At 38.1% G+C, this 26,705-nt stretch overlaps 1 protein-coding gene across 5 annotated transcripts in view; it reads right to left on the reverse strand.

Moving 5' to 3' along the window:
- The window catches only part of LTN1 (listerin E3 ubiquitin protein ligase 1), a 66,565-nt gene that overhangs the window by 35,822 nt on the left and 4,038 nt on the right, over window positions 1-26,705 (reverse strand). For 2 of the 5 annotated variants that reach the window (XM_017956490.3, XM_031665684.1), the window contains exons 2-11: window positions 24,584-24,787; window positions 23,994-24,092; window positions 22,552-22,782; window positions 19,500-19,552; window positions 18,315-18,495; window positions 8,893-9,066; window positions 8,136-8,326; window positions 7,073-7,208; window positions 3,956-4,765; window positions 3,449-3,490 (exon numbers count right to left, since the gene is read on the reverse strand). In XM_017956490.3, coding sequence (XP_017811979.2) covers window positions 3,449-3,490; window positions 3,956-4,765; window positions 7,073-7,208; window positions 8,136-8,326; window positions 8,893-9,066; window positions 18,315-18,495; window positions 19,500-19,552; window positions 22,552-22,782; window positions 23,994-24,092; window positions 24,584-24,787 — 2,121 coding nt within the window. Of the gene's footprint in view, window positions 1-3,448; window positions 3,491-3,955; window positions 4,766-7,072; window positions 7,209-8,135; window positions 8,327-8,892; window positions 9,067-9,240; window positions 9,811-18,314; window positions 18,496-19,499; window positions 19,553-22,551; window positions 22,783-23,993; window positions 24,093-24,583; window positions 24,788-26,705 lie in introns of those variants that run through there. The other 3 variants (XM_031665685.1, XM_031665683.1, XM_031665686.1) reach the window with 3 other exon arrangements.

Genomic DNA, 26,705 nt, shown 5'->3' on the forward strand with positions numbered 1-26,705 from the left:
CTGGAAATGATGAAGCTTAGCAAGGACGGCACGTTGCAAGCCAAGAGAGGTGGAAAGCTGGCCTCTTGTGTCAAACAGCCAAGTTGTGAATGCAAAGGAAAAGTTATTGAAGGAAATTAAAAGCGCCACTCCTGTGAGCCCAAGAGTAACAGAAAGTCACACAGACTTACTGCTGATATGGACAAAGTTTTAGTGGTCCAGACAGAAGATCAAACAAGCCACAACATTCTCTTAAGCCAAAACCTAATCCAGAGCAAGGCCCTAATTCTCTTTAATTCTATGAAGGCTGAGAGGTGAGGAAGCTGCAAAAGAAAAGTCTGACGCTAGCAAAGGGTGGTTCATGAGGTTTAAAGGAAGAAACCATCTCCACAATACAAAAGTACAAGGTGAAGCAGCAAGTGCTGATGTAGAAGCTGCAGCATGTTATACAGAAGATCTAGCCAAGATCAATAATGAAGGTGGCTACACTGAACAGATTTTCAGTGGAGGTAAAACAGTCACATATTAGAAGAAGATGCCATCTAGGACTCTCATAGCTAGCAAAAAGTCAATGCCTGGCTTCCAAGTTTCAAAGAACAGGCTGACTCTTGTTAGGGGCTAATACAGCTGGTAACTTTAAGTTGAAGCCAATGCTCATTTCTCATTTTAAAAATCCTAGGGCTCTTAAGCTTATGCTAAATCTACTTTGCCTGTGCTCTATAAGTGGAATAACAAGGACTAAATTACGGCACATGTTTATAGTGTGGTTGATTGAATATCTTAAGCCCACTGTGGGAAAAACGAAGGAAAAAAAGAAAGAAAAAATCCTTTCAAAGTATTACTGCTCATTGACAATGCACCTGGTTAACCCAAGACCGCTGATAGAGATGTACAAGGAAATTAATGTTGTTTTCACGCCTGCTAACACAACATCCATTCTGTAGCCCATGCATCAAAGAGTAATTTTAACTTTCAAGTCTTATTAATAAGAAATACATTTCATTAAGCTGTAGCAGCCATAGACAGTGATTCCTCTGATGGATCTGGGCAAAGTCCATTGAAAACCTTCTGGAAAAAACTCACCATTTTAGATGTCATTAAGACATTCATGAACCATGGGAAAAGTCTAAAACAGTAACATTAATAGGAGTTGAGAAGTTGATTCCAACCCTCATGGATGACTTTGGGAGGTTCAAGACTTTAGGAAGTAACTGCAGATGTGGAGGAAAGAGGCAAAGAACTAGAATGAGACATGAAGCCTGAAGGTGTGACTGAAATGCTGTAATCTCATAATAAAATGTGGATGGATGAGGAGTTCCCTCTTACAGATAAGAAAGTGGTTTCCTGAGGTGGAATCTACTCCTGGTGAAAAAGCATGAACATCGTTGACATGACCACAAAGGATTTAGAATATTACATAAACTTAGATAATACAGCAGTAGCAGGGTTTGAAAGGATTGACTCCAATTCTGAAAGAAGTTCTTCTTGCCGGGCGCGGTGGCTCAAGCCTGTAATCCCAGCACTTTGGGAGGCCGAGGCGGGTGGATCACGAGGTCAGGAGATCGAGACCATCCTGGCTAACATGGTGAAACCCCGTCTCTACTAAAAATACAAAAAAAAAACTAGCCGGGCGTGGTGGCGGGCGCCTGTAGTCCCAGCTACTCGGAGGCTGAGGCAGGAGAATGGCGTGAACCTGGGAGGCGGAGCTTGCAGTGAGCCGAGATCGCGCCACTGCACTCCAGCCTGGGTGACACAGCGTGAGACTCCGTCTCAAAAAAAAAAAAAAAAAAGAAGTTCTTCTTTGGGTAAAATGCTATCAAACAGCATCATATGCTTCAGAGAAATCTTTCATGAAAGGAAGAGTCAATCAGTGCAGTAAACTGCACTGTTGTCCTTATTTTAAGAAATTGCCACAGCCACTCCAGCCTTCAGATACCACCACCCTGGTCAGTCAGCAGCCATGAACATCGAGGCAAGACTCTCCATCAGCAAAATGATTACAACTCGCTGAAGGCTTAGATGATCATTAGCACTGTTTAGCAATAAAGTAATTTTAAATTAAGATATGTACATTGGTTTTCAGATATAATGTTATTGCACACTTAATAGACTATAGTGTACACATAACTTTTATATGCACTGGCAATCCAAAATATTTGTGTAACTTGCTTTATTGCTGCGGTCTGGAACTGAACTTACGATGTCTCTGAGATATGCCAGTATGAACATATCTAATGAAAGCTGCCTAGCTGTAAGGAGATGAGGAGGCTAGTGAGTCATGGAAGCGCAGGCAGCAAACACTGGCTAGGAACTTCCAATCACTGCTCAGGAAGAGGATATTCTTCCACACAGATGTGAGTATTTGCACTTCATGGCAGGTACATTCCTAAGTTGGAAATGGATACATTAGTCTACTCTTATCAAATTATTTACACCCCCTGCTCTGATTCAAGGCTTATCAAGGAGCCTTCTGATAATTTAGCTCTTCATGTAACTTGGCTACAGGGAGAGAAGGCACTAGATAAACTAGGGCAAATAGTGTGCCTGATAAGTCATATTCCTCATTGAAAAATAATAAATATTCTGTATTTATTTTGTAAAAATAAAACCATGGGGAAAATGGGGAGTTCCTGTTTAATGGATACAGGGTTTCAGTTTTGCAAGACGAATTAAGTTATGGAAACTGCACAACAATATAAATATACTTGATGCTACTGAACTGTACATTTAGAAATGGTTAAGATGGTAAATTTCATGCTATGTGTTTTTTTACTACAATTTAAAAAATAGAAAAAAACTTGCAAATTGGAGTTAGCTATGAAAACAGAAAAATAATTTGAAAATGCTTTAAAAAGGAGTACGAATTTTAGGTAGCTAGTCATAACATCTCTACAGCTGGAAAAGTGTTAGTTACAACATTTACATCCTCATTAGGAAAGAATACTTAAGCTATTTTGAAAATTTGTAAATGGTTTGTGTTCTTTCATTTCTTTTCATTATTCTTACCACTAATTTTCTTAGTCAGTGGCAATCATACAAAGACTGGAAGATTTTTATTTACCTACATAGTGTTCCAGAGTAGAGAAAACTTAATTTTCTCATGTGTTCTAGCCAAAGCTAGAACCACCAATCCATTTCTACAGTATAAAAAGTAACTAGGATAAGAGCAGAAAGTTGTAGCCTTAATTAAAAGATAATAAAATGTTTAAATCTGCCTTTGTTACCTTCTAGGAAAGAAACACTGGATTTTCTAAAGCCTGTTCATTTTTCCCTAATATTACTAACCAGAAAAATAATACTACAGGAAAGGAAAAGAACACATATCTTCCCACATTATAGGAAGAAAGGTACAATAATGAGGAAGTTCTCTAACACAGAACCTGACTGATCATATTTATTGTGTGAATAGGACTATGGTTATAATATTTCTATTCCCATAAGTACAAAAAAAAAAAAATCCCTAAGATACCTTTTCAATAATCTTAAGAAGAGAATTCCATTTCAGGTCCACCTGAAAAAAGAAAAAGAGTTAGAAACAATCTGCTAGAACAACTTTTTGTTTGAGATGGGGTTTTGCTATGTTGCCCAGGCTAGTCTAGAACTCCTGGGCTCAAGCCAATTGTCTCACCTCAACCTCCTGAGTAGCTGGGACTATAGGCATGCACCAACATGCCCAGCTAAAACTTTTAAAAAGTAAATGAAGTACCCATGAAACCAATACAAAACTAAAATGTTCTTATCCAACCTTTTAAATGTATAGATTAAAAGAATTCACCTTTTAATTACAAGTATTTGTTATCCTGATACTGCTGAACATCTACCCAGCAGCCTTAGATACTTCCCAAATCATGATCAAAAATATACTGCTTGTCCTAAAATTGACACTCCCAGTGAAGAAACAACCAGAAAACAATATGCAGGCTCATTCTACTCATCTATTATTAAAATAGTTTGAAAAGATATACAACAGGAATACCTTGGTTAGATCATCCAAGACTTTTTTTCTTTCCATATCATTGTCACAGCACCGGAGAGCACTGTACAAAATGTCCACCAGGAACCCAAAATCCTTCCTTTGATCTTCATTTAGCCAGCCTATCAGTTTCTGGTATAAAAACTGCACCGCAGGATTTTTTTGTGCAAGTTTGGCTATTTCAAGAGGTTTGGCTTGGACAATACTCTGTTTTTCATCACCAAGTAGCATTTTAAATACTCGGCTTGAAGAAAAGGAGTCAAGCAGAGTAGAAAGAAACCTTAGATGTTGCTCTGACTTTTGTTCATTGACATAATTGATACTTATATCTGCGAGTTTACAGACTAAGTCTTCCAAAGGTTTTTTCCTTAGCGGAGACAAAAGGCCTGAAGAATTATGAGTGAGAGAAGGTTCACTTGTTAATTCCCAGCCTTCAGTGTTCTCTCCTTCTGAAGATACACATTTTTCATTCTCCTTATTGCTTTCAGGTATCTCATCAGCAAATCTAACCTTACCATTTCTTTTTTTATTTGACTTCAATGAGCTATTCGGCTTCTGAAGCACCTGTAATAGGTTAGATACACCCAAAACCGACTCAACATCAGCTTCTGGCTCATTGATTTTCACGACACAGATCTCTGACAGTCTTTCCCAGAAATGTATCAGTACGTTCTCCAAGTTGTGAGCTGTTTTTTCATCTTTTTCCGTGTCTGCTTTGGCTTCCCAGGAACTTAGAGTTTCTGCTAAATGGTTAAATAGCTGCCCATGTTGCAACCCTGGGTCTTTGAGAACTGCATCAATAAAAGGGATCAACTGAAAGAAAAGGTATAGTATCATAAAATATATATTTGGTCTTCAACCCCATCTCCTGATACATAGCTCTAAAATCCTTGAATCTCCAAAGTGATATCATTTTGTAAGCTAATGGGTTGACTGATGGCTGGCAGCACCTATACAGCAGGATGGGGGCTGATCACCAGAAAGACCAAGGCAGGATTAAAGGATTAGAACTTTCAATACCTCCCCAACCTCCAAGGATACAAGGGCAGCTAAAGGTTAAGCTGATCACCAGTGGCAATTACTTAATCATTCATGTCTAGTAATGAAGCCTCCATAAAAATGCAAGAAAGACAGCATTCAGGGAGCTCCCAGATAGCTGAACTTGTGGAGCTTCCTGAAGGGTAGCGCACCCAAGGAGGGTGTGGAAGTTCTTCGCCCCTTCCCGTATCTCACCCTGTGCATTTCTTCATCTGTATCCTTTGTAATATCATTTATAATAAACCGGTAAATTGTTTCTCTGAGTTCTGTGAGCCAGTCTAGCAAATTAAGCAAACCCCAGGAGGGGGTCATGGGATCCCTGATTAAGATGTATAGCCGGTTGGTCAGAAGCTCAGGTAAAACAGCCTGGGGCTTGCGATTGGCATCAGAAGTGGGGAGCGGTCTTGTGGGACTGAGTCCTAAGCCAGTGAGATCTGACACTATCTCCAGGTAGAGAGTCAGAATTGAATTGAAGAACACACAGCTGGTGTCTGCTGCAGAACTGACTGCTTGCTGGGTGGGGAGAAATCCCCACATATTTGGTCACAGAAGTCTTCTGTGTTGATTACTATGGTGTGAGAGTAGAGGAAAAACTGTGTTTTTTCCACTCACAGAAGGTACAAAATAGAGAAGTTCAATTTTCAAGAGAAATAAAATTTAAACAAAGTATTTGTAAAATACTATAAAATTTCATATTTAATAAATGAAAAACATAAATTTTCCCCTAGAACTCTGAAAAAGTTAACCTGAAGATCTCTTTCATATCATAAAAGAGCTGAATGATTTCATCTCAATTATTCCTTTTTCGTGATAAAACTGACTGGGATTCTTGGTCATTAACCATCTAATTTTCTTTGCATCTTCTGGACTTAAGTGTTTTGCTTTTCTGCCTTAACTACAGGTAAATCTAAGATGTGAGACTATAAGCCAATATGAAAGATACCTAGAACCCACAGAGTGTGGTATCCTATTTCCTAAATTACACAAATAAGGGTAGTTAGAGAAATCCTAGGATCTGGACTTCTAAAATCTCATTAATCTCCTACTGTAAAGAACCATATTCCATAACCTTCGCTCATCTCTGGTTCTAAAAGCCAAGCCAAACTTTCACAAAGCATAATTTGAGTATTTTAGAATTAACAAGATGATTGCTTCATGATTTATTTAAACTTACTACAAAAGATCATAAATAGCATCTTCAAAATTCTGCTTTGCATTACATCTTTTTTTTTTTTTTGAGATGGAGTTTCGCTCGTTGCCCAGACTAGAGTGCAATGGCACGATTTTGGCTCACTGCAACCTCCACCTCCCAGGTTCAAGCAATTATCCAACCTCCTGAGTAGCTGGGATTACAGGCATGCACCACCACGCCCGGCTAATTTTGCATTTTTAGTAGAGATGGGGTTTCTCCATGTTGGTCAGGCTGGTCTTGAAGCCCCAACCTCAAGTGATCCACCCACCTCGGCCTCCCAAAGTGCTGGGATTACAGGCGTGAGCCACAATGCCCAGCCTGCATTACATCTTTCTAAAACAGGGTTTTTACAGGCTGGGCGCAATGGCTCACACCTGTAATTCCAGCACTTTGTGAGGCCGAGGCGGGTGGATCACCTGAGGTCAGGAGTTCTCGACCAGTCTGACCAACATGGTGAAACACCATCTCTACTAAAAATACAAAAATTAGCTAGGTGTAGTGGCAGTTACCTGTAATCCCAGCTACTTGGGAAGCTGAGGCAGGAGAATTGTTTGAACCCAGGAGGCAGAGGTTGCAGTGAGCCGAGATCATGCCATTGTACTCCAGCCTGGGCAACAAAGAGCGAAACTCCCATCTCAAAAAAAAAAAAAAAAAAAAAAATAGGGTTTCTGCATCCAGACACTGATTAGTTTCTTAGGGATCATACTATGCTAGCAACTGAGAGTATGGAATTTTTACTTCTCTGGTCAGAAATAAACATTACTCAATTGGTAAATTATAAAAATAAAATTTTTACAAGGAAGGCTTATTACTGAAAATGGCAACAAGACACAATGAGGTTGATCCTATATAATCAGTATGCAAAGACACTGATGACTTTTACTAGATACCTGATCATTGATGAGCATCTGTTCAATTTCTTCCTCACCTAAGTTTTGCTGCATTATAAAACGTAAGCATTCAAAAAAAGCAGATATTACTGCCAAGGACTCTGAAGAGCTGGTTTTAGTTCTCTCTGTTGACAGCCTAAGAAATAATTAATAACTGGATTACTCTTTTGTGAAGAAGAAATAAGAACTCAGAATTATCAAAATAAAGACCTCAAAAAGGCATCATGACAGAAGAAACATTTTTAAAGCAGTTTCTTAAACTACAAATTAAATACCAATGAAAATACATATAGCCCAATGAGAATAGGAACTTAAAAAACTTTGAAAAAGTTTTGCAAAAAATTATCAGTAAAAAATAAGAGAATATTTCCTTTTTCTTCTTCTTCTTCTTTTTTTTTTTTTTTTAAGAAATAGGGTCTTACTATCTTGACCAGACTGGTCTTGAATTCCTGGCCTCAAGCAATCCTCCCACTTCGGCTTGTGCTAGCACCACGCCCAGCCGAGATATTAATTTTCTATTCATGGAACCAATCCACTTGCAAATTCGAGATAACTGATTAACCAAATAAAGATAATAGTGTAGTAAAAAAATTTGTAATCATTAATAAAATCATGTATCTTCTAAGTTCAACAAATGTACTGAAATGGTTTTTTTAAGTGTGAATTTAAACATCTATAGTAGTTAAATTTGTGGAAGTTTTAAAAATTTCACTGGCTAATTTTCTGCATTTAGGCATTTATATTTATCAATATAAAAAATAAAAAATGGCTACATGTCTCTGTGGTGCAGTTGGTTAGCGCATTCTGCTATTTAAAAAATGGCTAATTTGAAAAACAGCCTAGTTGACCTATTTCTAACTAGGAGCTTTACCATATAACTTTCTGCTGTGTACTACTACAGAAGTCTTGAACGTACTCAAGAAAAAAATACCAACTGCAATTCTCTGAAAACTTTAAAAGTATTTAATGAATAGTAAAACAACTTGGAGAAATTTAAGAAAGAAAATAATGAATATAAAACCAGGAAAATCTGTTTTAAAAATCAAAAATTTAAATTTCTTACCCAGCAACTAGAGACGTGAGGAAATTTTTGAAAAAATCCAACTTTGGATTTGTGATGGACTGAGGGAGCTTGCTGATGAATGGCAGAAGGTAAGGATATATGACAGTAGCTAGACCCCGACCACCTTCACGAATCACAGTTGATAGCTTGGGAAACACACTCTTTTTTGCATTTACATGAAGCCAACAGTCCTAACCAAAGAAAAGATTATAGTAGTAATTAGACATCATAAACATACTTTTCTCAAAAGAGAAAACATATAGGCTCTCAAAAAGAAAAACCCAGTATTTTACCTAAAAAAAGCTAAAATCTCTCACCACCATTAAAAACTAAAACTGAAATTATAAATGTATTACATATAATGATCATATATTTGACATGGATACAAGACAGTATTGATTAGAAATAATTATTTAACTTCTATTTCTATAAAAGTTGCTAAAAGGGACAATTATATTTCAATCTTAATTATATTTCATTCTAAATATAAAATTCAGATATGGTGACTGCACTAGGCCACATAAGGTTTAAAGAAATAATACTGGCTAAACAAAATAAAATAAAAACTCTTTGCCATTTTTAGTCACTTTAAGATCGATGCCAAGTTTAGATTATTTTATTTCCAAGAAAGCATTTTCCCAATAAGTTTTAGATATTCTTATCTCATAGGTTCTCGGTCATATGATACCCAAGGGTTCTAAAATGCAACTAAAAGACAAGTATTCCTCAGTGTACTAAATGTGCCTCTCTTACATACCTCAATAGTTGTAAGTGTATAGAGTACAGCTTCCCAGAGAGCTGGGCAGACAATTGGGTCACTGTCATCAATGCTAAGTAGAACCGATGGGCTCACTTTGGATGCTTCCTCTTTCATCAGCTGTGGAATGCGCTGGCACAATGCAGAAACTAACTCAAAATAAGCTGAGCGAATCTAAAAGAAAGCAAAGCTGAATTAAATTAAAACCTAGTAAAACTTGATAAGATTTTTAATGTATAGTAATAGATGATTCACACTAACCCTCCCATTAAGAAAACTAAAATAGCTAGAAAAAATACTTTTTAAAATCTTAGAGTATGAAATGGCTGAAAAGGCATAAGGAATTACCAAGGCAAAAGTGAAGGCTGAAAGAATTAATTCAACTTTCTCTTTCTTTGACTGACGCAAACACAAATCCTCTTTAGTAGCAGAAGCCTTCATTTGGGGCCTCCATTATAGCCAAACAAACAGAAAATAAGACACCATGAGCCACAATCAGGAGAAATAAAAGATCTGAGACTTTAAATCTTAGAATGATCAGTCACAAATTTAATAATACGATGCTTACTACATTTAAAGGAACAAAAGTTTTTTAAAACTTGTAGGAAAAAGGATCCTGGTAAAAACAGAGCAGATCTGAAAAAGATCAAGCACAATTACTAAACTAAAAATAATTAAAATTTAAAGCTCAACTCATAGTTTAAGAACAGTGCAATGGTCTGAATGTCTCCCTCCAAAATTAATATGTTGAAACTTAATCACCAGTGTGATAGTATTAAGCAGCGAGGACTTTAGGAGATGATTAAGTCTTGAGAGCACTACCCTCATGAATAGGATCAGAGTGCCCTTATAAAAGGGTATGAGAGACCATGTTTACTCCTTCTGCCATGTGAGGACACAGCAAAAAGCAGCCATCTTTGAAACAGAGAAAGCAACCCTCACCAGACACTGAATCTGCTGGCACCTTGATCTTGAAATGTCCAGCCTATAGAACCATGAGAAATAAATTTTTATTATTTACAAATTACTCAGTCTAAGGTACAGTTCATCCCTTGGTACCTGCAGGGGATTGGTTCAAGGACACCCCACCCTCCCACCCCCACACATATGCCAAATTCCCAGGAATTATATAAAATGTCCCTGACATCAAATGGCGTAATACAGTCGGCCCTCCATATCCACAGGTTCCTCATCTACAGTTGATTGAATCCACATATGCAGAACCTGCAGATATGGAGGACTGACTGTATTTTGTTAAAGTAGCCTGAATGGAATAAGGCAGCTGGAGGTTAGATACAAATAAGAGAGAATCAGTGAACTAGAAGACTGAGCAAAAGAAATTATCCACAAAGCAGCATGGAGAGACAAAAAAACGAAAAACAACAAAGAAAACATAACAGACATAGAGGATACAGTGAGGTTTAATATCTATTTAATCAGAATCCCAAAACAAGAGAAGAATGAGGCAAAGGAAAAAGATAATAGCTGAGAATTTTACAGAGCCAATGAAATATACCAACTCAAAGATTCAAAAAGCCCAACAAATCCCAAGCAGGATACATAAAGGAAATCCACACAAAGACACATTATGGTGCAAATGGAAAAACACAAGGAGAAAAACTTAAAAGTAGCCCAAAAGGAAAGATAAACTACCTTCAAAAGAAGGACAATAAGACTGATAGTTAATTTTGACAGCAATAATTTAATCAGAAGACATGGAATGGTATCTTCAACACAAAAATAACTACCAACATACAATCCTGTACTCAGCAAATATGTCTTTCAAGAATGAGGGTGAAGGCCAGGCATGGTGGATCATGTCTGTAATCCCAGAACTTTGGCAGGTTGAGATGGGCAGATCACTTGAGGCCAGGAGTTCAAGACCGGGCTGGCCAACAAAGCAAAACCCCATCTCTACTAAAAATACAAAAATTAGCCAGGCATGGTGGCACATGCTTGTAATCCCAGGATTTGGGAGGCTGAGGCACAAAAATTACTTGAATCTGGAAGGCGGAGGTTGCAATGAGCCAAGATTGTACCACTGTGCCCGCCTGGGTGAGCCAAAGCGACCCTGGCCTCAAAAAGCAATGAGGGCTAAGGTCAAAAACACCTTCTGACACAAAGCAACAAATATATAGGCAAATCTAAACAAAGATTGAGAGTATAATATTTTGTGAGATTTAAAAATATACACATATTTAACCCCACAAAATATTTTATGTATATTTTATATAAAATATTACCAAATCAAAGTTAGCAAAGTATTTTCAAAGACATGACATTTACAAAGACAGCAAACTTCTAGCTATGCTGAAAAACTTTGATCATAAAACATCAGAAAAATCAAGAAAATTTTGCTTTGCTTTTCAAGCACTCATTCATGAAAGAAACAAAAACCATAAGGACTGAGCAGACTGTAAAACATTATTCTAGAATGCAAAAGACCTAAGATAACCAAAAGAATTTTGAAAAAGAACAAAGTTGGAAGTTTTCAACACAGTATAAAACATTAATAATCGAGTGCATGGTATTGGGTGTAAGGATAGATATACAGCTCAATGGAGCAGAACAGAGTCTAAAATTAAAGTTGTACATATACGGTCAAGTGAATTCTGACAAAGGTGTCAGAATAAGGATGGGATAGTCTTTCACCAACTGAATACTACATAACCAAACACTTAATTTTGACTCTCACCTTCAGTTTATATGCAAAAAATAACTAAATCCACTACATGAAGCTAACCTATAAAACTTCTAAAATAAAACACAGAAAATCTTTGCAAACTTAGGCAAAGATTTCTTAGATAAGACATCAATCTAGTAACTGGCCATTCAAATAATAAAAATAAAAAATAAGACATCAAATGCACAACCATAAAAAAAAAAAAGATCAATTAAACTTCATCGAAATCAAAACATCTACTCTTCAAAAACATGAATGAAATTAAAAGGCAAGCCACATACTGGAAGAAAGCATTCATCCTACTTTTATCTGACAAATACTTCTACTCAGGATAAATACAGCACACTTGCAACTCAAAAATAACCAAACTGCAATTTTAAAATGGACAAAAAAATATGGATAAGAGCCCAATATATCAATCCTCCTAAAAGGAGGCTCTGTGGATAAAACACACACAAAAAAACAACTACCTGAGGGCTCTGGAGACTGAAATACAGATGCATTTTAGAAGAGAATCAAACTGGGAGTAAGTGATCCATGTAGATTGAGATCCCAATTTTGGCAGCCTTGCCCACACGTGGCTGTGGTCACCATCACAAAGGCACAGGACCAGCTACAACTTCAGTTGAAAGACTGACATCTTTCTGGCCAGAGGAACTAGAAGAACCAGGAAAGAAGGCCAGGATAACACGGGACGATGCAGGAAAGTGATGGGGGACTCTACAAAGGAGAAGACCACAGAAGGGAACCTCTATATTCTGTATTTTAACAGCCTAAATCTACAGCTTATCTCTGAACTATGCATGTGCACTCCACCATGCCCAGCTAATTTTTAAATTTTTTTTAGAGATATGAGTCTAACTATGTTGCACAGGCTGGTCTTGAACTCCTGGCCTCAAGTAAACTAGAAGCAGCTTAAAGCTAAAACAAGAAATGAACTGAGAGCTAAGCCATTTCCCACCACAGGCATAATGGTTTGGAATGGGTCTAATCGAGTTAACTACCTGCTAACAAAAACAATACCCTTTGGATAAATATAAAATAATCCAGTCTCTAAAACATAACATTCACAATGTCCAGTATACAATCTTAAATTACTCAACATACCAAGAGCCAGAAAAATGTGGTCTCATCACAAGGGATAAGACAGTTAGTTAACTGATGCAACCCCAATATGACCCAGATGTTATCAGACATGGATTTTAAAAAGCTATTAAAACTATACTCAATAAAGTAAAGGAAAATACGATGAGGATCAATGGGGAAAACATAGACAATTTCATCTAAGAAACAGAAAATATAAAAAACCAAGTAGAAGTTCTTGAAATAAAAAATAAGCAAAAGATTAAAACAGACACCTCCAAAAAAAGATATACAATTGGCCCATAAACACATTAAAAGATGTTCAACATCATTAGTCATCAGGGAAATGCAAAGTAAAACCACAATGAGAAACCTCTATTCCAGAGGTCAGTAAACATCTTCTACAAAGAGACAGAAATATATTAGGGTTTGCCGGCCATGTCGTCACTGTTGCAACTACTTACCTCTGCTTTGTAGAAGAAGTAAAGGAGCCATAGATAATACATAAAACTACCTACAAAAATAGATGTTTCCCTCGTGTCCATGGGGATGGGGATGAAAAAAACAAAAACAGATATGCCAGATTTGACACACGAGCTATTGCAATCCCTGATCTCATACCCAGGAGAATGACCTAAACTAAAACGGCTGGCAATATGAAACATGAGGATATGGAGCAACTAAAAATCTCACACACTGCTGGTAAGAGTACTACAACTTTAGAAAACATCTTGGTAGCTTCCTATAAAGATATACTTACCATATGACATATCAATTCCCCTCCTTACTCAAGAAAGATAAAAACATATGTTCACATGAAAACTATATTAAACTAAATAATAAAATGGACTGATATATGCAACAACATGAATGAACCTTAAAACATTACACTAAGCAAAAGAAGCTACATAGACAGTAATGTCTAGCTCCATTTATATGAAAGCATAGAAAAGACAAACCTAATCTGTAGTGATGGAAGGCAAATCAATGACTGCCTCGGATAAAGGCAGAGGATGACTTGGATGGACAAAAGGAACGCATTTTGGGTAAAAAAAGAAAGTTCTATTTCTTTATTGTAGTGGTTATATGGGTATATATACATGTAGATGGGTGTATACATCTGTCAAAACTTAACTGTAAAAACGGCTGCATTTTACAGGATTGTGTGCAAATTATACTTCAATAAAGTCGATTTTTTTAGAATTATTGTAGGATATTTTTAAGTACCCAAATAAATTGAGAGGCTGGGCATGGTGGCTCACACCTGTATTCCCAGCACTTTGGGAGGCCAAGGCTGGTGGATCATTTGAGGTCAGGAGTTCAAGATCAGTTTGTCAACACAGTGAGACCCTGTCTCTACTAAAAGTACAAAAATTAGCCGGGCATGGTGGCACATGCTTGTAATTCCAGCTACTTGGGAGGCTGAGGCAGGAGAATCACTTGAACCCAGGAGGCAGAGGTTGCAGTGAGCCAAGATCACACCACGGCACTCCAGCATGGGCAACAGAGTGAGACTGTCTCAAAAAAAAAATAAAAAAATAAAAATTGAAAGAGATGAGAAGTTCATGGATAGGAAGACTCAATAACATAAAGAAAGCAAGTCTCTCCATATTGGTCTATAAATTGAGTACAACCCCAATTAAAAATCTAGTTAGACTTTTTTTAGAAATTCAATAAATGTACTGGAATTTGTTTTGTTAAGACAGGATCTCACTCTATTGCCTAGGCTGGAGTGCAGTGGCAGCACAATCAAAGCTCACTGCAGCCTCAATCTCCCAGGCCCAAGTGATCCTACCACGACAACTTCCCAAGTACTTAGGACTACCAGCACTCCCCACTGTGCCCAGCTAATTTTTTTACATTTTGTAGATGGAGTCTATGTTGTGCAGGTTGGTCTCAAACTCCTGGCCTCAAGTCATCCTCCCGCCTTGGCCTCCCAAAGGTCTGGAATTACAGGCGTGAGCCACCACTTCCAGCCCAACTTTACTGAAAATTTTATGAAAGAATAAAGTTCTGGCCAGGCACAGTGGCTCATACATGTTATAATCCCAGCACTTTGGGAGGCCAAGGCAGGTGGATCACCTGAGGTCAGGAGTTTGCGACCAGCCTGGCCAAAATGGCGAAACCCTGTCTTTATTAAAAATACAAAAATTAGCTGGGCGTGGTGGCGGGTGCCTGTAATCCCAGCTACTTGAGAGGCTGAGGCAGGAGAATCGCTTGAACCCAGGAGGCGGAGGTTGCAGTGAGCTGAGATCGTGCCACTGCATTCCAGCCTGGGCAACAAAGTGAGACTCCATCTCAAAAAAAAAGAACACAACCCAAAAAATGTGACTAACTTGGGCAGGTATTAGGACATATCACAAGGCCAGGCACAGTGGCTCATGCCTGTAATCCCATTTGGGAGGCTGAGGTGGGCAGATCACCTGAGGTCAGGAGTTCGAGACCAACCTGACCAACATGGTGAAACTCCATTTCTAGTAAAAATACAAAAATTATCTAGGCATGGTGGCAGGTGCCTCTAATCCCAGCTACTTGGGAGGCTGAGGCAGGAGAACGACTTGAACCTGGGAGGTGGAGGTTCCAGTGAGTCAAGATTGTGCCACTATACTCCAGCCCGACTAACCGAGTAAAACTCCGTCTCAAGAAAACAGCCTGGCCAACAGGCCAAAACCCGTCTCTACTGAAAATACAAAAATTAGTCAGGCAAGGTGGCGGGCACCTATAACCCCAGCTATTTGGGAGGCTGAGGCAGGAGAATGGCTTGAACCTGGGAGGCAGAGGTTGCAGTGAGCTGAGATCATGCCACTGCACTCCAGCCTGGGTGACAGAGTAAGACTCTGTCTCAAAAAAAAAAAAAAGACATATCATAATGTCATACTGACAGTGGCACCAGTATAAGAAGAAACAGAGACCAATGCATAAGAACATAGTTTAGAGGCAAATTTCTGAATGTATGATTTTTTTTTTTTAAATAGGTTCTTGCTCTTCCCCCAGGCTGGAGTGCACAATCAAGGCTAGTTACAGCCTTGACTTCCTGGGATCAAGTGATCCTCCTGCCTCAGTCTCTGAGTAGCTGGTACAATAGGAGTATGCCGCCACACCTGGCTAACTTTTTAATTATTTTTTTGTAGAGACAGGATCTTGTCATGTTGTCCAGGCTGGTTTGGAACTCCTGGGCTCAAGTGATCCACCTGCCTTGGCCTCCCAAAGTTCTGGGATTACTGGCATAAGCTACCGTGCCCAGCAATATCTAAGAACTTAATGTCTTGTAATGACATGACCACAGATGAACAGGGAATAAACAGTTTACTAGGTAATGTTAGGAAAACTGACTCACCATATATGAAGAAAAATTTCATACTTAACACCAAATGAAAAGGTAGATTACTGATGAAGTAAAGATTTTATTAGAAAGGTAAAACTGCAATATAAAGCCTACAACTATAAAGCTAAAAAAATTAAAAATATAAGAATATCTTTATGACTTAAAGGTGGGAATAGCCTTCATAAGGCAAAAATCAGTGACTTTGATCACATCAAAATTAAGATTTGTTTCTGACATAAGACACATGGCAGAGGTGACAGAATGGGAGCTTTTTTGCATTGCCTAAAAATGACAAAAGATAATCTGTCATGAGATTGGAATTTTTAAAAAAGACAAAAAGACTAATATTTAGATTATAAAAGGAACTCCTGCATAAAAAGAAAAAGAGAACTCCAAAAAGGAAAAATGAACAAGAAACCCAAAAATGAAAACACGCTAAAAACTCTTGAAGAGATGCAAAATCACCAATAAGGAAAGTAATTCCAATTAAAGAGAGGTATCACCTGAATTCCTATTAGGCTAATGAAAAATTAAGCAGCTGAATGCTGCCTAGTAAAGGCTAGAAGATAAGATTATGCAGTATAGGAGTCATCATGTATTGATGGTTGAGTCTAGAGTAATGCAGCCATTCAGGAGAGCAATCTGGCACTATTTTAGGAAATTAGGTATGCACACACTTTACTGACTCAGCAATTCCGACAGTTTCTTAAGATCCAAGGACACATGAATGAAGATGTTCATTGTTGCATTACTTGTGAAGGTAAAGAGTTGGAGGCAATCAGGATCAATCACTGGAGGAATGGGCAGGCTGAACACATAGGTACGTGCAAACTTCTGAATACTACGAGGCAGGTAGAAGTCATGGATCAGTTGGACATATAGGAACATGAGGGATCGTTTTTTAAAAGCAATAAATAAAAATAAATGGAAAAAAATATAACACAGTACTATTTATGTGAATTAAAAACTCAAGCACACACAAAAGCACATTTTTCAAAAATACAGTCAATCGTCACAAATCCCATATTTGCCAATTCACCTACTTGCTAAAATGTATTTGTAACCCCAAAATCAAAACTTGCAGTGTCTTAGGCCGGGTGTGGTGGCTCACGCCTGTAATCCCAGCACTTTGGGGGGCCAAGGTAGGTGGATCATCTGAGGTCAGGAGTTTGAGACCAGCCTGGCCAACAAGGTGAAACTCCGTCTCTACTAAAAATATTAAAAAATTAGCCAGGCATGGTGGCGGGCGCCTGTAATCCCAGCTACTTGGGAGGCTGAAGCAGGAGAATCACTTGAACCCAGGAGGCGGAGGTTGCAGTGAGCCTAGATTGCACCATTGTACTCCAGCCTGGGTGACAAGAGCGAAACTCTGTCTGGAAAAACAAAAACAACAACAAAAACTTGCAGTGTCCTGTAGTCATTTATGGACAAGCATAGAATGGCAAAAAATCTGAGTCACCCACGTGCACATTCCCAGCTGAGGTTGAACAAGGCAACATTCCCTTATTTCAGTTCTCATACTGTAAAAAAGTGTCCTTTTCACAGTATTTTCTCAAATTTTTGTGCTTTTGATTGGTGATTTCATGTTTTAAATGGCCTCCAAGCAGCAGCACTGAAGTGCTGTCTATTGTATCTAAGCACAAGAATGCTGTGATGTGCCTTCCAAAGAAAATATGTGTTAGATATGCTTTATCCAGGCATGAGTTTTAGTGCTCTTGGCCGTGAGTTCAATGATAATGAATCAATAACAGCTATGAAAAAAGGTGTCTTTAAACAGAAACACACATAAAACAAGGTTACGTACTGGTTATATTCGTTATCAACTGACAAAAATGCTGTGAATAGAGGCTCACAAGAACCTAACCCTGTATTTGCCGTAAGGGCAATGCCTCAGTATTCACTAAGTCAGTATTCATGATGAGTTTATAGAACGTAACTACTACGAAGGATGAGAATCAACTGCACAAACAAAAGCACATATATTAAACATAGTAGAGCAGTCAGCCAGTGAAAGTAGAGAATGGAGAGATGGACAAAAGGGAAAAAATAAATACATTAAATAAGAAGAGACTTGCACACACCAATTTTAAGGTGCTATGAACAAAGGAGTATGGTAATTCATACTGATAATTCTGAATCTGAGGCCCAAACTAAATAAAAAAGTAAAAACAGAGTAACACTCTAGTAAGAGAAGTAATTCAGTAAATGAATGGCCTACCACAGAGATGTGCTTGCAGAGTTCTAAATATAAACAATAAACATAAAACGTAAACTAAGAAGATGGGGCTAAGGAATCAGAGAAATGTCTTAAGATAAAAAAGATTAACATACCTGAGGTACGCTGTGTTTTCCATACTTCCAAAACTTATTCTGTGATAAAAGAGACTTAAATTTCTCCTCCAGAGAATCAAGTTCATTATCAGGTAAAAGGCAAAGCAATTTCTTTAATGCCAATAAGGAACAAGTTACAACCCGGTAGAATTTAGCTTCTCTTTCTTCCTCTGGAACAGTTCTTGATATAAAACAAAATAAATATATTAAAAAATTTAGAATAAGCCAAACTATATATCTGGTAGTTCCATTTTAAAACATTTTATCATTAAGTATGTACCAAAGTTGCTTTATTTCTATCTTCTATTTCCCCTGTGCTAATGACCCTCAAAATGTAAACATACAAAGAAATTTAATCACATACTTTACTACTAATACAAAGTGAAAGCAGATGAAAAGCCAAGGCTTGCGGTAAGTGAGAAAGTATACTGTTCTTAGTAGCATGTACAAGGGTGATCCCAGGGAATGGACATCAAGCCATCTAAGACTATTTTCCCTCAAGGACTCTTAAAACTTTAAATAGAATATAAAGTAAACAAAATACTTTACTACTCTTTCAACAGAACTATTTATATTCTTCAACTATGTTCAACCAGACCTTAAACTACTTCCTCTTACAACTGTCAAAAAGTAAATGCAGGAAACATATACAAATATCTCTTTCTAATACAACCAAATGTGTAGCTCCCAGATAATTCAAGTTAAATAGCAGGACAGCTTGCAAGTAAAAGCACTTAATACAGCATCTCACATATAGCATTATATTATTTTCATCTCTACATATATTATTCCTTCTTTTTAAAAATGTCACATTGGGCCGGGTCCAGTGGCTCATGCTTGTAATCCCAACACTTTGGGAGGCCAAGGCGGGCGGATCACTTGAGGTCACAAGTACGAGACTAGCCTGACCAACATGGTAAAACCCCGACTCTATGAAAAATACAAAAAAATTAGCGAGGTGCAGTGGTGCATGCCTATAATCCCAGCTACTCGGGAGACTGAGGCATGAGAATCACTTGAACCCAGAAGATGGAGGTTGCAGTGAGCTGAGATTGAATCACTGCAATGCAGCCTGGGTGACAGGGTGAGACTCTGTCTCAAAAAAAAAGTCACATTGAAATCATCTGATTACTTATGAGTGAAATAAATCCTTAACATGAGTTACAATGAAATAAAACAACTTACTGCGGGTCACTGAGTGTATCGGGTGTTTCTTTTATAAGATGATCCTGCAGCACCTACAAAGGGGGTAAAATACCAAAGCCTTTGGTTTTATTGAATTGTCAATGGTGAACAGACAGAGCCTAGTTAAATAAAATCCATTTTTAAAATCCCCATAAACCTCATCTTACCTAAGAGAAGAATCAAATAGCAAAACTGAAAGGTATGAATTTTACCAATTTTTCTTTCCCTATCAATTCCCAAGGTTAGCTGCTGTTGGAATAAAAAGGATAGATACTTCTTCCCCACGCAACTATAAATACTCCTGACCACTTGTTCCTCCAATTATCTTGCACACAGCAATGAAGTGAATGTGAATCTGGGAGAGAAATTAGGCTCTGCTTTCCTCTCCCCTCTTTCTGTAAGCCTGCTTGCCCACAAAGAACGCCATACATTGTGCGCTGCTCCATCACAGAGGAAGGTATGAGGTTTTCAAATGTGGAGAAGTCTGTTTCCTCCTGGGATGTAACACAAGGGAGTCCACTGTTCCAGGAACTGCTTTATCAGCATAAATAAGTGCAGTAACAATAACTAACACTTACTGAGCTTTTGCATGTGCCAGGTATAGCTTTGAGCACATTTTAGGCATTAACTAAATTAATCCTCTTAACTCCATGAAGTACAAGTTAATTCCTGCTTTATAGATTACAAAATGAAGGCACAGAAACTTGCCCAAGGTCACACACCTAGTTGCTAGCTGATGGCAGAGTGGGACTAGAACTAACGGTGTGACCCAGAGCCCATGTCTTACAGACAGTATGATATACTATCTATAATGCTGACATTTTTATTTTCATTTGCCTAACTCCTCTCTAATACATGGGTTTGGAACTTGAGACAGTTCAACGCCAATAGCCATAATGAACTGTGACATAGCCAACTAAAGGGAAACTAAAATGGAAGAAATAACCCATATGTTCAATAATCAGTTATCCATCCATGACAAAGCCAAGAACAAATTTATTTTTTAAAGCCCATGAAGAGCCAAATTAGTTGTCTCAAAATTCATTTCCTAAAGCTCTTAGTGTCCAAACTCATGACACTTCACTCTTGTAACATTTATGACTTGGCATTTTAAATCAACCAATGATTCTTAAGTTACAGATGGGTTAGAGAACTCCATTTGAGCATATGATTAAAGCTACAAACCATCTCCCTAGAAAAATACACTTGGTACACCTGAGAAATGAAGAATGGAAGAACCTAAATGGAGTACTAGAATTAAGTAATGTGTTGGGAGGCTGGAAGTGGTGGTTCACGTCTGTAATCCCAGCACTTTGGGAGGCCGAGGCGGGTGGATCACGAGGTCAGGAGTTCGAGACCAGCCTGGCCAACGTAGTGAAACCCCGTCTCTACTAAAAATACAAAAATCAGTCGGGCATGGTGGTGGGCGCCTGTAATCCCAGCTACTCAGGAGGCTAAGGCAGGGCAGGAGAATCACTTGAATCCGGGAGGCAGAGGTTGCAGTGAGCCGAGATTGCACCATTGCACTCCAACCTGGGTAGCAGAGAGACTCCATCTCAAAAAAAAAAAAAAAAAAGTAACATGTTGGGGGATGCTGGGTGAAGAGATTAGATAGGTAAGCAGGGACCTGATCATGCAGAGCCTTGTATGTCAAGACAAGAAATCTGAACTTAAATTGTAATGGAGAGCCACAGGGAGGATGGCTAATTGAAAGAAAAAAGGAGAGCAGGGAGAGAGGGTCAGATGGACATGTTTAAGTAGGGTTATACACAGGGTGTTGTGGAAACATAGGAGTACTAAATAAGGGAATAAATGCAAGCAAAGATTTAAAAATTATCAATTCCCTCCTCACTCCTACTTCATCTGCTTTTATTTCTCAATGTAATTCTAACAACTTTGTTGTCTGGTTTTTCTAGTGCATATACCGGGAATAGCAAATGAAGGGGGAAGAAATGAAACACTACTAGAAACGGACACACTGAAAGCCACAAACAGGTATGGCTGATAACTTTTTATGAGAAAGTTATGGCAAAAGCATTGGCCCAGTGTGGAGAAACTTCATCTGATAATGGGAGTATAAATTTACTTGGCCTTGAAGGGCCATTTATCATTATCTATAAAAATTTTTAATGTTCTTATCCTTTGGCCCAACATATGCTTACTAGAAGTTCTAGTAAGCATTACTCCCACAAAGGTATGAAGAGATCTACTTAAAAATGTTTACTGAAGTAGCATTTGTTATGATAAAAATTGGAAAAAAAATCCAAATGTACTTTAATATAAAAAGAGTTAAATAAACTATAGTACATCCATCTATATTAATACCAGAGATCCAATAAAAAGACACTAAGGTAGATCTGTATATATATATTGATCATGGAAACACGAGAGAAAGTAATTTTAGATTTTTAGATATGTTATTTGTTTAGATTATATAAAACATGTCTACTTTTTAAAAATGTAATTAAGACTTCAAAATTAAAATGGAAAATTTAAATACTGTAGAAAGATCCAATCCAAAATGTTAATTTTGTTAAAGATCCAAAATGGTCAATTTTACTAAACAGAATTTTAAAACGGCAATCTTCAGTTGGAAATATTTATTTTATTTTATTTTATTTTATTTTATTTTCATTATTTTTTTTGAGATGGAGTCTCGCTCTGTCACCCAGGCTGGATGGAGTGCAGTGGCACGATCTTGGCTCACTACAAGCTCCGCCTCCTGGGTTCACACCATTCTCCTGCCTCAGCCTCCCAAGTAGCTGGGACTACAACCACCACGCCTGGCTATTTTTTTGTATTTTTAGTAAAGACAGGGTTTCACCATGTTAACCAGGATGGTCTCAATCTCTTGACCTCGTGATCCTCCTGCCTCAGCCTCCCAAAGTGCTGGGATTACAGGCGTGAGCCACCACGCTCAGCCTTCAGTTGGAAATATTATACTTACTCATTCCCCTACAATCCCAAGTAAAAAAGCTGTCATTATGCTTATAACCGTTAAATACTTAAAATAAAAAAAAAAAAAAAGATTCAGAATAATTCCAGAACTTACACTTGTAATTTCATCCTTACAAAATGCTATGGCTTCAGGTTGCTTGCTTGGAGGAAAAGCCGCTTCAAATGCATCTTTTGCTGCAAATGCAGCCGGTGTATAAGTATCACATTGAGCCATTAGCCAATATCCCATTAAACTTTTTAAGTAGGGAGCCAACTGTTTCTTTACTTTAAGGATAAGTTTTTCAAAAGCTTGTTGTGTGGCTTCTCGGACCCGACGGTCATGATCCTATTAAAAATATAAATGTGATTTAAAATAGCTCTAGCCCATAAAAACAATCACAGACACTTCTGGATATGCTATAATGACCCATTACCAAGAATTCACCTATGCATTAAGCTAAACTGAAATCATTTTTTTAAATCAATAACTTCGAGGTTTTTAAATCAGAAACTATATAAAATAATTTATTAATTTTTCTTTCTCCCCTTCTCCCAATGAGACAGGATTGTATTCAAGACAGATTCAAAGTTGGGCCTTGAGGCCGAGCCTGGTGGTTCACGCCTATAATCCCAGTACTTTCGGTGGCTGAGGCAGGTGGATTATTTGCAATCAGGAGTTCAAGACCAGCCTGGCCAACATGGTGAAACCCTGTCCCTACTTAAAATACAAAAAATTAGCAGGGCATGGTGGCACACACCTGTAATCCCAGCTACTCAAGAGCCTGAGGCAGGAGAATCACTTGAACCCAGGAGACAAGGTTGCAGTGAACAGAGATCGCGCCACTGCACTCCAGCCTGAGTTACAGAATGAGACTCCATCTCAATTAAAAAAAAAAAAAAAGGTTGGGTCTTGAATAATTAAGCAACTCACTCTCATTCTTCTGCAGCAAATATACAAGGAATAAAATCATCATCAAAATTTATTAAAACTGGAAAGCACCAGGGTAATTCTCTAGTAACAATCTAATTTCTGAAAACAGACTTCCTAAATGTTCTTCTTAACCCGACACAATCCAATCTTTTTTTTTTTTTTTTTAAAGATGTTGTATTGCTCTATTGTCCAGGCTGGAGTGCAGTGGTTCAATCTTGGCTCACTGCAACCTCCGCCCCCAGGTTCAAGCGATTCTTCTGCCTCAGCCTCCCAAGTAGCTGGGATTACAGGCATCCACCACCACACTCGGCTAATTTTTGTATTTTTAGTAGAGACAGGGTTTCACCATGTTGGCCAGGCTGGTGTCGAACTCCTGACCTCAAGTGATCTGCCCATCTTAGCCTCCCAAAGTGCTGGGATTACACACATGAGCCACCATACCAGGCCCCAACCTCTTTTTTTATATCCACGCTCTTCTGAAGTGTTAACAATTCAATCTGCAAAACAATGCTGACATAACATGTAATAACCCTCACCAAAAAATCAACATTATAAATTTGAGAGTGTCCATGACACCAACCAAAAAATATACAACAGAAATAAACTAGCAAAGTTTTAATACTTACAAGTGAAATTTTGCAAAAAATTCTTGGCCAATATGGAAGAACTCCTTTCACAGTTTCTGTGTCTCTCTCTGTACACATGGTTCCAAATTCCTGCATAGCCTAAAAGTAAGTCATTATTAACATCATTAGGATTAACAACCATAATACTGGCTATTAATTGTTCTGTTCTGGAAGCTTTGTCTATTTATGTAATAGGAGAATACACTATTTCTGTTTATGCCATATGAGACTAGTTTGAAGAGCTCCTTCACAGACTACTATGGTAGAAACTCTTCAGTTGTTTTTTAAGAAATAAAACATCTACAAACAAAAAAAAACCTCATTTAAAGTTACAAGGTCAAAGTTACATTTCCTAACGGGAAAAATTATACAGCCAAAATTCTAAAGCAGTTTAAAAAAGTTCAGTGTAACAAACTAATTTACTACCTAGAAAATAAATATCAACTAAGTTTAAGACTGTGTGACAGAAAAAAGTACAATTATAAAAGAACTTAGCAATTGTTCATTTTTCTTTACATAAAACATGCTAATGACTTTTGTTTTAGCAAAGGGATTTTCTTGATAATTTTTATGAAAACAAGAAAACTTGCTTTTAATTTTGTGGTGACATCTTTCTTTGAAAGCTTCCGCAGCACCATTCGGAAATCAGAATCTACAAGACTGTCAATTTCTTCAGCTCCTTGAATAGCAGGAACATAGCCTAGGTCACTCTGAGATGTTCCAAAACCAATAAATCCAGGCACTGTTCCCTGTTCTTTGGCAAGGAGTTCTGCAGCTCGGCCACTGTTTGACGGCTGATAAGAAAATTACGGAGGAAAAAAGTCAGAGTCCAGAAAGGGTTCAAAACTTAACTTTATAATTCCTTGGCTATTCCCATGGTCAGAATGAGCTTTTATTTTATTTTTTCCTAGCCTAAAATTTCATCTATTGCAAAATTCCCCAAAGATTAATGGTTTTGTTCCCAAGAATCCATCAATACTGATCCTAGAAATTATTCCGTTTCCTAAACATTAGAATGTTTTGTAAACCATAGATACAATCCATTAGTGGCTCATGATATCAATATAATGGACCATGACAGAATTTTAAAGAAATTGACTAAAACTTTTAAAATCAGAATGTATCACATGTGGCAAAATTTTCATAAATGCTGCTTTATCAATTTTTTTATTTCCAACTTTCATATAAATAGTATGTATACACATATGTATACTATATAAAGATATAAATTTAACTCATAAATAGAACCCATCCTTTCATTCACCCATTAATTGAACAAATATTTATTAAGCAATCACAATGGCCCAGGTCTAATGATAGCTGCCTCTAGACTGGGAGTTCCTTGAGGGTGGACACACTCATTTCCATATACTCCAAAGCCTAGCCTAACCTCTTTGGGCTAAAATTACATTATTACAACCATAAAAATCAATACAACGGTCAATCTATAATACAGACTCCTTTGTTTTCAATCACAGTCAGTGCTTTGTTTGACTGATACAAAATATAGTAGTCTTCTACTAAAAGGAGGTTAGTTGATACAGAGAAAGAAAATATTTGAACTGCTGAAAGAAATTAACTTACTGTCAGCTAAACAGAAAATGCTTCAGTTTGACCACCAAGCTGACATCACAACCCATCTAAACTCATCTATTTCTTATTTCTCTATAACGATGCTTGCCAATGGTTATCCAAATGTGTGATTCAAATTGCTCATACCAGCCAGGCAAGGTGGCTCATGCCTGTAATCCCAACACTTTGGAAGGCCAAGGCGGGTGGGATCACTTGAGCCCTGGAGTTCAAAACCAGCCTAGGCGATATGGCAAAACCCTGTCTCTACTAAAAACACAAAAATTAGCCAGGCGTGGTAGCGTGTGCCTGTAATCCCAGCACTCAGGAGGCTGAGTCATGAGAATCGCTTGAACCCGGAGACTGAGGTTGCAGTGAGCCAAGATCGTGCCACTGCACTCCACCAAGGGCAACAGAGCAAGACTCTGTCTCAAAAAAAAAAAAAGAGCTGGGCGCGGTGGCTCAAGCCTGTAATCCCAGCACTTTGGGAGGCCGAGACGGGCGGATCACGAGGTCAGGAGATCGAGACCATCCTGGCGAACACAGTGAAACCCCGTCTCTACTAAAAAAATACAAAAAACCAGCCGGGCGAGGTGGCGGGCGCCTGTAGTCCCAGCTACTCAGGAGGCTGAGGCAGGAGAATGGCGTAAACCCAGGAGGTGGAGCTTGCAGTGAGCTGAGATCCAGCCACTGCACTCAAGCCTGGGCAACAGAGCGAGACTCCGTCTCAAAAAAAAAAAAAAAAAATTGCTAATACCTAGCAAAAGTGTGTTTGGAAGACTCACTTGACAAGGAATAATCTGGTCTATTTCCTAAACTGAATTGAGTGAACAAGAAAGAAAATGATGGCCTGCATTACATTTATTTTCAATCTGTAGCATTTAAGACTAATTCCAAAAAAGGTTCTCTATTTTTTTTTTTAAGTGAAAGTAAGTTTACTAAGAAAATAGGTCAGGCATGGTAGTTCATGCCTGTAATCCCAGCACTTTGGGAGGCAGAGGAGGGTAGATCACCTGAGGTCAGGAGTTCAAGACCAGCCTGGCCAACATGGTGAAACCCCGTGTCTACTAAAAATACAATCAGGCGTAGTGGCACATGCCTTTAATCCCAGCTACTTGGGAGGCTGAGGCAGGAGAATTGGTT

This window comes from Papio anubis, chromosome 4 (genome assembly GCF_008728515.1).
Source record: "Papio anubis isolate 15944 chromosome 4, Panubis1.0, whole genome shotgun sequence".
Classification (NCBI taxonomy): Eukaryota; Metazoa; Chordata; class Mammalia; order Primates; family Cercopithecidae; genus Papio; species Papio anubis.